At 37.8% G+C, this 10,648-nt stretch overlaps 1 protein-coding gene across 1 annotated transcript in view; it reads right to left on the bottom strand.

Annotated features, from left to right (window-relative positions):
• LOC107634193 (purple acid phosphatase-like) overlaps nucleotides 9,052–10,648 on the bottom strand; it is a 3,585-nt gene continuing 1,988 nt past the window's right edge. Inside the window, exons 4-8 of the mRNA XM_016337765.2 lie at nucleotides 10,301–10,530; nucleotides 10,085–10,223; nucleotides 9,581–9,801; nucleotides 9,373–9,494; nucleotides 9,052–9,271 (exon numbers count right to left, since the gene is read on the bottom strand). Of these exons, the coding sequence (XP_016193251.2) occupies nucleotides 9,067–9,271; nucleotides 9,373–9,494; nucleotides 9,581–9,801; nucleotides 10,085–10,223; nucleotides 10,301–10,530 (917 nt within the window). The 3' untranslated portion in view covers nucleotides 9,052–9,066. The remainder of the gene's footprint in view (nucleotides 9,272–9,372; nucleotides 9,495–9,580; nucleotides 9,802–10,084; nucleotides 10,224–10,300; nucleotides 10,531–10,648) is intronic.

The raw sequence follows: 10,648 nt of genomic DNA on the forward strand, positions 1-10,648 counted from the left end.
ATAGTAGATTATTAAAAATATTTTTGAATTATTAAGTTATTTTTTCATCAACCACTTGATAATTTCACCATTTTTCAATGGTTTTAAAAAAAAAAAAAGAATTGAATATTAATATGCACCCGTCTATTTTATCAACAAATTAACTACTAGTTTATCCCTTTTTTATTACTAAAATGTTAAATCCTATACTTTAGTTTTTTTATTCTATATTTGTGTTTATATATGTTTATTTTATGTTATGTATATATAGAAATAGGAGCTAGTTAGGCGTATTAATATTTGGTCATGTATAGAATTAAAAAAAAAAGAAAGTATTGGAACTAATATTAATTGTGTACAATATGTACAATGGATTAAAAAAAAGATAATATTATAATTAAAAATTAGATTATTAATTAATTATTTAATTTCAAATTTTAAAATTTGAAAGATGAGGATTAGTATTTAAATTCATTCACACTATGTATAGTTATTTCTAATCTTACCGTAACTTTCAATATACTTTTAAAACTCACCTTCATCTTCTCCGATCCTCACCTTGCGTCACTGAATTTCTCGCCGGCCATACCGATGTCGCCGCATCTCCCCACCGACACAGTCCTCACCTCCACCGGTCAACCCGACGCGCCTCGCCCTCCGACGCTCAACTTAACGTTGCTACTGCCTTTTCGCGCGCCTCTCTTCCGAACCGGCTTCGCTTTCTCCCATTCCTTCAAGCCTCTTCTCATCGATGATACCACCATGCTCTTCTTCTTCTTCTTCGGATCCAAGCATAGTTAGCTTCTTTCAGATTTGAGCCTTATGCTTCACAACAGTGCCGCTTTTGTCATGTCTAGTCCTTCAAATTTATGTTTCACCATAATAGCTGTTTCTTATGTTTATTCATCTTCTTCTTTTTCTATTTTAATGGTCAATTTAGGATGGTCATTTTAGTAGGTATGCAAATGGTTATTTTAATTTTTATATAGATGATTATTTTTATTAGATTGTGTTTAGTTATATATAATTAAAATATGCTAGATGTTCAATTTATTAGGTATGCGGATGATTATTTTTATCCTTAAGTGAATGATTATTTTTACTAAGGGTGAGTGGCGTGTGGCATGTGGCAAGCCAAGTAGCGACGGTGAAATCGGATGATTATTGATGAAAGTGGGGTGAGTTTTGCCGGTTGAAAAAAATAGAGTATTGGAGTGAAATATTTTAGTAAATTAGGATTTCAGATGGTTATTTTTTTGAAACAACTAACTGGATTTTTTAAAATTTTGAAATTTGAAATTGGAGAATTTGAAATTTGATGTGAAATAACTGAATGAGAGTTTTTGAATTTATTAGAGTAAACTACGATTTCTATCTACGAAAGTTGAAAACACTGACATATCTACCCATAGAAAAAGGAAATTACCATTTGTACCCATGAAATATGGATTTCGCATAACAAAATTATCCAAACACTAAAAAATTACCTAAAATTCCTAAATTACCCTTATCTTCACCACCACACCACCTCCTTCACCCAATCACATTTCTAACCCTAACCCTCTTCACCCAGTTACCACCCCCCTTTTTCTTTCTAATCTCAAATTCCACCACCATCTCATCTCCTTTATCACTACCATCACCACCACCACCACTATACCTCCATCATCATCTTCTTCACATAAAGTAGTAGCAGCAGCAGCAACAACAACAACAACAATAGAAAAGGTAAAGAGAAAAAACAGTTCTTCCTCCCTCACTAAACAGCATCGACGATGATGGTGGCAGTGACACCCACCGGCGCCGTTGCCCTCTCCTCCTTCTCCGATCTCTTGCGCGCTCTCTTCTTTCCAGACCAGCGACAACGACAGTGACGGACTCAATCAATGACGGTGACAGACGTGACGGAGCCGGCAGCAGCAGGGCGCGACGGTGGCGACAGCTCCCCCTTTCTTGGGCTCGCATCTCCTCTTCAGGCTCCCTCAACAACGGCGATGATGATGCGATAGCGGCAGCGAGTCCTCACGTTGTCAGTGCGGTCTCCCTCCCCCTCCTCTTCTCTTCTTCTTCTTCTGGTGGGGGTGTGTGTGTAATTTCTCCGTGTGTGAGTTTTGGAAGAAAAGGGGGTGGTGACTGGGTGAATTCATGGGTACAAATGATAATTTTCTTTTTCTATGGGTAGATATGTCAGCGTCTTCAACTTTTATGGGTAAAAATGGTAGTTTACTCAATTTATTATTTATTTCTATTGGACTAAATAACCAACCCATTGTACACATTATCAAGATTTCTCATTGGCTCTCTAGCGAGATTCTAAAAAAATATAGAAGCATTTTTTATTGGTTTTAACTTTTTCTACTCTATCCCTTCCACCTTAATTCTGAACTTGTCAGTAACGAGAACAAGAACAAGAAAAAAAAAATAAATTATATGCCCAGAAAAATCAAATTTTCAATAAAAAAATAAAGGGCACTTGAGTCCCACATCACGCAAAAAAACCTTTTGAAAAAAAAGTCATTATATTGCTTGAGACAAACAATAGGTCACAATGTCACATTCTAAGAGAACGTGGGGGAGAAAAAAATGGTGAGACATATGATACTATCTCAGAGAAATAAGTGAAATGGGAGTACGTATGTATGAGTACGTGGCTATAATTTAGAATTTTTGTGATTTTTTACAAATAAATTGCACAATGAATTAAAAGAAGATGAGAATAAACAGTATAAGAAGCTTCACTAGTCACCTGCATAATAGTAGCAGTCCAGAATAAACAAGAAAATGATAGAGAAAGAGAAAAGAAAGATTAGTCAGAGAGGAAAGACTCACAATGCACCACACTCCTCTTTGTTTCCTCCCGCTATTGATATTCCCCTCCTCTGCATTATTTTTCGCTTCCAGTTAGTTAGAACCATGTCTCAATTCTTGTAGCAGTGTGCTTCTTTTGACTCTATTACTCCTCTTTACTGTATCATTACCCTCCACGTGAAAAACGACCTTGTCCTCAAGGTCAAAAGATGGGTAGGTTGATCTCATTTTCTCATATAGCTCCCAAGTAGCTTCTTCGTCGGACAGGCCCTGCCATTTAATTAAGATCTTCTCTTGCCATTTCTCATTATTTTTTATCATGCGATGTCCCAATACCATATGTAGCTGTAATTTACAACCTTGCTCATCAATCAACAAGGGTGTGGGAATAGTGGTCGGTTTAGGGGTGCCTTCACATTTTTTGAATAAGAAAATATGAAAAACCGGGTGGATCTTAGCTGTAGGGGGCAGAGCAAGCCTATATGCCACTTTCCCAATTCGAGCACTAATCAAAAAAGGGCCGAAATACCTCATGGACAATTTCTGGTTCTTTCGAAGTGCCACCAAATTTTGTCAATACGGCTACAATTTGACATAAACAAAATCACCAATTTAAAAGTCAACCTCACGCCGCTTGCGATCTGCTTGCGGCTTCATTCGTTGTTGCGCCTGTTCTAAGTTTCTCCTCAATGTCACAAGGACCATGTCCCGCTGTAGTAGCTGTTCTTGCAATGATGGAGTGTCTGATGGTCTTGGTTCATATTTGAGGAGAGAAGGAGGATCTCTCCCAAAGACCGCCTTGAATGGCGTCATGCCAATGGCCGAGTGAAAAGAGGAATTGTAACTATAGGCAGCCCATGGTAGAAGCTTGAACCAATCCTTGTGGTTCTCTTGAGTGTAGCATCGTAGATACATTTCTAAGCACCGATTAAGGACCTCAGTTTGGCCATCTGACTCGGGGTGATACGCTGAACTTCTAGCCAATGTGATACCATGAGTTCCACAGTATTGCTCCCAGAACTTACTAGTAAAAACTTTATCACGGTCTGAAATAATTGAATGGAGAATTCCATGCACACTCACCACGGTTTGAACAAAGGCTTCTACCACTTTAGGAGCTGTGTAATCAGTGGGCAGCGGAATAAAATGGGCAAATTTTGATAATCTATCGATCACCACTAAAATAACCGAGCAACCATGGGATATCGGAAGGCCGATGATAAAATCCATCGAGATGTCCTGCCAAATGTGTGAGGGAATCGGCAGTGGTTCAAGGAGCCCTGCGGGTGGTTGTGTACTATACTTTGCCTGTTGGCAAATGTTGTAAGCTTTGACATAGTTGCGAATAGATGAAGACATTCCCTTCCAAAAGAATTGTGCAGCTAATCTGCCCAGAGTTTTCTTATACCCACCATGTCCTCCTATCAAAGAGTCATGGCTTAGATGCAGCAGCTGTTGAATTAAAGGAGAGCCAACCGAGATTACAATGCGATCATCCCAGTACCATAACTCGTGGAGTTGCTGCAGCCGGCCAGAGCATTGTTCCGTCTCTGAGAAAGCCACATCTGGCCTAAAAGCCACAATGGCAACAGACTGTCGGTAATCGTGGTAAGCTCCAAAAAGGCACGAGACAGCCCATCCACGCCTTTAATTTCGCATCCTTTCTTGTATTCAATTGTAAAATTGTACCCAAGTAATTTAGCCAACCATGCTGTTGTTCCAGGGTATGGATCGTCTGTGCTTGTAACTCTTTAAGGCTCTTATGGTCTGTTCGTATTACAAATTGATGACCCAACAAGTAGTGCCAAAATTTAGACACCGCAGCTAGAATTGCCTGCATCTCACGTGCATATACTGATTGTCTCTGCATAGTAACTGATAGTTTCTTAGAGAAATAAGCAATTGGGTGACTCCTTTGGCTTAAAACCGCGCCAATCCCGGTCCCTGAGGCATCCGTCTCCAAAACAAAAGGCTTATAAAAATCAGGCGGTGCCAAAACTGGAGCATTGGACAAGGTGGAATTGCCGGATGAATTTTTTATAATAACTGGCCAAACCAAGAAAAGCCCGCAGTTGCTTAAGATAGGTAGGAACCGGCCACTCCCTTATTGCCTGAACCTTAGACTCATCAACTTGGACCCCTTGATGGGAAACATGTCCCAAATAATCCACTTCCATTTTACCAAAGGAACACTTTGATAGTTTAGCATATAATGCATTGCACTTCAGAATATGCAACACGTGCATCAAATGGTTTAAGTGTGATTGCCAATCCGGACTATAAACTAATATGTCATAAGAAAAACGAGAACAAACTTGCGCAATGCCATAGCAAAGATGGAGTTTATCAAGCTTTGGAACGTAGCCGGTGCATTCGTCAAACCGAATGGCATTACCAACCACTCGTAGAGACCTTGGTGTGTGCAAAAAGCAGTCTTAAAGTAGTTCTCGAGGCGGACTCTGATTTGGTGATACCCGAATCGCAAGTCCAATTTGGAGAAGTAGCGGGCACCAAACAATTAATCTAAAACCTCAGTCACCGTTGGCATCAGGAATGAATCTTTAACTGTGACCGCATTCAAAGCGCGATAATATGTGCAAAAACGCCAAGAGCCATCTTTCTTTTTAACCAAAAGAACTGATGAGGAAAACGGGCTAGTGCTTGGCAGTATAATACCCTCTGCCAGCATGTCAGCCACTATGCGCTCTATTTCAGACTTTTGGCTGTGAGGATATCTGTATGGCTTAACTTTGACCGGCAGTGCATTAGGCACAAGTGGGATTGCATGATCATGAGAACGAGGTGGAGGAAGGCCCTGTGGATTCTGAAATACTACCCTACAAGTATGCAGCAACTGTGTAAGTTTGAGCTGTAAATCAGCAGGTAATACAAATGGAGTGAGGTCCTTGCCAGGAGCGGGTTGGAGCTGCAGAGTATATAATGCCACAATTTCCTTCGTGTGGTTCAGCCGTTTGAGCTGATGGAACTGTGCTTGTGCTGGTATATGGTTCATTTCCCCTTGCAAAGTCACCAACTGATCCCCATCTAAAAAGGTGATAGAATTTCTTTTTGTATTTCACCAAGTGTGTATCCAAAGTTTCCAACCAAATATCACCTAAAATGATTTTCTCAGTTGCAATTGGAAGCACAAAAGCATTGATAAAGAGAGTATGGTCAGTTCAGCTTCCTCCAAAGTTCTTTTGTTCTAATGTCATGGCCAGCACGGATCAAGGTAGCAATGGATGCAGCAAGGGGAATAGAGTACCTCCACCACTATGCTGTCCCACCGATCATACATGGCGACACAAAGTCATCCAATATATTATTGGATTTCAAGTAGACAGGAAAATTGTGTGATTTTGGAATCTCATTGAAGGGTCCTGAAGATGAGGACACAAATCTTTCAGTTAAAGCAGCTGGCACACCAAGGCTGCTTGGACCCTGAATACTACATAACTCAAAGGGATAACCACAAAAAGTGATGTTTATAGTTTCGGAATTATTTTTGATGGAACTGTTTGAACTTGAGAAGGGGGGGTTGAATCGAGTTAGCTCAAAATTAACTTTTCAAGCTCTATTTTCGCGGAAGCTAAATATGCAGGAGATTTTTTCGTTTTGTCTCATACTCAGAAATAAAACAGAGAAGGAAAGAAGAGATAGAGGCCAGCATGTATCCTGGTTTGGTTTCTAAGTGCCATGAAACCTACATACAGTCTCCACCACAACCATGGTGAAATTTTTACTATAATCAAACAGATTATAAACACCAATACTAATGAATTACAACCCAATTCATCTAGTATCTTCCACTAAACTTTTTACTCCAAAGCCTAGCAACCCAAGTGCTGTCCCAACTTGGAAGGAGAACCTAGCCAGATTCAAAAACACCAAGTGCTATCCCAATTTGGCAAGGAGAATCCGCAGATTCAATTTACCACCAAGTGCTATTCCAACTTGGCAAGGGGAATAAACCTTAGTTCACAGAAACAAAATTACACAAACAGAATTCATTTGGCTTTTTCATGCATCTCTTTTGCCTCTTCTCTCATGGCTTTTACTACTCACATAATTAGCCTTTTTCTCAATTACAGAAAGATGACATTAGATAGCCATAACATAAAAATTCAGAAATGAAGCTCTAGTAGAAAAAAAAGAATTCAGCTCAAATGTTGAGATGATGCTCTTGAATGTGCTCTCTTTTTCTTGTTTTCAAATGTTGGAATGAGGTTGGTTATATATCTTCAGATTGCTCTCTAATTTGCCTCTTCCAATTCCTTGTACTATCAACCCGTTGGAGCTGTGTCCATTGGCATGCAGTCCTTTTTCCATTCTGCTCCACTAACGCTGCTTGTTGGAGGAGCTGCTCCACCAACCTCTGTTGTCCTTGGAGTTACTGTCTTTCTTGGCATGCATTTCTTTCTCCCTTTGCTCCATTGCATCTGCTATCCGAGGAGCTGCACCACTACCTCTGCTCTCTTGCAACTTTGTGTTTACTCTCCCAAATTCTGAAATTTGCTTTACTGATGTCCTTGGAGTAGTGGAGTTGTCCTTGTGTCTTGTTGCTTTGCTAGAGCCCCAGCTGTCCTTGATGTTGACAGATGTCCTTCTCTTTTTTCTCTTTTTGTTCGGTGCTCTCTCTCTTGGCTCATATACTGATTTGTTTCTCAATTAGCAAGTAATGGGCTGAAGTGTTGGAACTATAATGCCTTAAGTTGCTGAAGCTACACTAATTTAGACTGAAGCAATCATACAAGTGGGCCTACATCACTTAGCATACACATTACACTAACTTGGGCTTTCACCCCAAATAATGTTTGTCATCACATATTAGCCCAAAATCAAACTTAACTCAACAGTTTTGCTAGAAATACTAATGATGCAAAGTCATACATAAAGATGATGATGGGGAACAAAGACATTTGACAAGTTTTGCAGTACCATATATTGATCAAGATGAGATTTTCAAGGTTTTGGATCTAAGAATGCCATCCCCAAAAGCTGCTGAGGAGTATGTGTGGTATTTATCAACAGAATGTGCGCGCGCAGCGCCTCAAGACAGGCCAACTATGGCTGAAGCTGTAATTCACTTGGAAAGAGCATTGGCTGCTTGTTTGGCCGTACCTGCAATATGAAGGAAGGTCCACCATTAATTCTTTTATAAGTTTAGTACAAAATTCATGTCCATTTCATAGTTACAAACTTGCAAAAGTAATTTTAGTATTATCAAATCAAATCAACAGTTATTCTGTCATAATAAAGTTTCTAAACACAAACTATTAATCCTAGCTCCATTTTAAACAACCATGGTAGAACAAACCCCTCTGTAAATTCTATTCCAAAGAAAAAGTGTTTGTGTTGCATTGATGATTAGGTGGCACATGGTGAGATCCTCACTTTATAGGAAAAGTATAGGTAACCAACAACATTTTTAAACAATGTGTAAATAATGTGAATTAATAGGGTTAAAAGAATAAATTTAATTAGTAACATTAAATTAGGGTGTAGTATATTTTTATTTGATTGGTGGTTATTCATGTTGTTCAAAATAGTTATTGTTTACCTAGCACTCCCCCACTTTATAACATCCTTCATCCTTGTCCCTTCTTTGGCTTCACTTGCAGGATACAAGTGACATTTTGGATTTTGGACATGCATTAGAAATTTTAACGTGATCAACTCCTTTAGATTTTACCATTTTTATTATGTTATTTGGATATAATATAAGCACGTATGTTTATCATTCACTATCAAATCTAGTTATATAATTTTTACTTACCTTTCATTTTTTTTAAAAAAAAAAAAGAGCCAGGATAGGGAGCAGATATTGGGCTAAAAGTGTGTGTCATACCTTTTCAACTTTCCCTTGCTATTTAATCCATTCTAGAAGTTTATCTATTTAGAAAAATCATTTCTACTTTTTCTTTTGTATCTACACTAGTTGTGAATTTCAATTTCTTTTCTTGTTTTTTTTTTCTTTTTACTTTTCTTATTCTATTTCTTATTTATTTGGTGTCCAAGTCTAAAAGTAGGTTTATACATATAGGAAAACTATATATATATTAAATCTGTTACAATTCAAAAATTGAATTAAAAATATAACTTCAGCTAGTATTGAAAAACAAAATTGAGAATTAGAGGATAACAAAGTTCATACTCCTATTTCAATCTTTTTGCCTTCCTTTTAACTGAACGTTCTTCCCTAAATTGGCCTATATATTAGGCTAGAATCTTAATAGAATCAAAATGAGCCAGATAAAACTACCATTCTTGCATCTATGGTTACTGAGAAGCTTTCTTAGTAGTGGAATCATCAAGAGGGTGCCAAAATCTATTGTAAAACCACATAGAATCAGCTTCCACTGCATATCCATCTTGATTCCTATGCCAGCTATAGCGAGCATGTGTCTTGTTCTTTATGTCGAAAATGGCGTGTCCAAAGCTAGCCTCCCTGTGTGCTGAGTAATCTGGCTGTGGTTCTGTCATGCTGCACTCTCAAAACAATGTTCATATCAGAAACAAATTAAACACACTCATAAAATATTCATATGACTCACTATGTTATTGTAAATCTAGAATCTAGCTTACTTGATTGCTAAGCCTTCAACATTCCCTCCATCACCAATGTTTATGTATACTGGAGCTGATTGATCTCTTACTGGTGTGCAGTTTTTGTTTAGAATATTGTAAGCAATATTCGAGATTCGTTCCTGATTCGTGTAAAATTGTCATTATTTGTTTATCTTTCTGAATTTGATTAGATGACTGTGTAAAACTATGTCGTATTAGTACTTACAGATCGTTCATAGGCATGAACATGGCCGGCAAATACGACATCAACTTTGTTCTCTACTAACCATGGTTCAAACATTACTCTCATTGTTTCGGCTTCCATGTAGTGATACTGGTTGCTGTTGTACCAAGGTGAATGTACAAGAACAATCAACCATGGAGTCTCTGACCTGTTAACTTTTGGTAGCTCCTCTAATAGCCATTGGTATTGAGGTGTATATGTTCCTAAAATGATTTTGAAGATTAATTAGATTATCATAACAAAATTGAATGCAATAATAGTGACTATTCGCGTGAAAATGTCTTTAAGTGAATATGATAGCTAAAAATTATTAGATAGTTTGACATGTTTGATTAAACTGTTTTAATTATTATTTTCACATAAAAACATTTTTATCACCTGAGATAGTAAAAGTATTAGAAAAAGTATGAAGAATCAATTTTTAATTAGCCAACTTTAGTATTTAGATTTATCATTTAGAATTTAAAGTTAAAGATTTTTTATTACCATATGCCGAATATGAAGACAAGACAATAACGTATGCTGAAGCTCTCTTGATTGAATACCAAAAGGGTTGAGTGCTATTTGATGCTTTATAAGGAACATGGTAACGATGGGTGAATGGCTTGAAAGGAATGTTTTCACCCTTCAACAAATTCATCAAAAGAACATTCAAAACTCGGTTGGATATTATTGTTAAGAGGGAGAAATATTGAAGCTTACAATTTCAGGAGCAAAATCAAGTTCATGGTTGCCAGTAGTCCAAATCCAAGGTTGATAAGCAACAACTCTTTCAGCAAACCTTCCCCAAGTATCCCATCTAACGTTATCATGATTAGGGTGGTTATCAGCATAAGACAGATCTCCAACATATAAAACAGCTTGTCCTTTACTTGGGCTATTTTCATAGTGAGTAAGTGTTGCATTTGAATCATAAGTCTGTCCAAGATCCCCTGTAATAAATACGTACATCAATTTCCACAACAATTAATAAAAATTAAGATTCAGCTAAGTAAGGTGTTCATGGACCGAATTTAAGTAGATCCAGACCCAACCCTAAAAGACCAACGG

The sequence above is a fragment of the Arachis ipaensis genome, chromosome B03 (genome assembly GCF_000816755.2).
Source record: "Arachis ipaensis cultivar K30076 chromosome B03, Araip1.1, whole genome shotgun sequence".
NCBI classification, from domain to species: domain Eukaryota; kingdom Viridiplantae; phylum Streptophyta; class Magnoliopsida; order Fabales; family Fabaceae; genus Arachis; species Arachis ipaensis.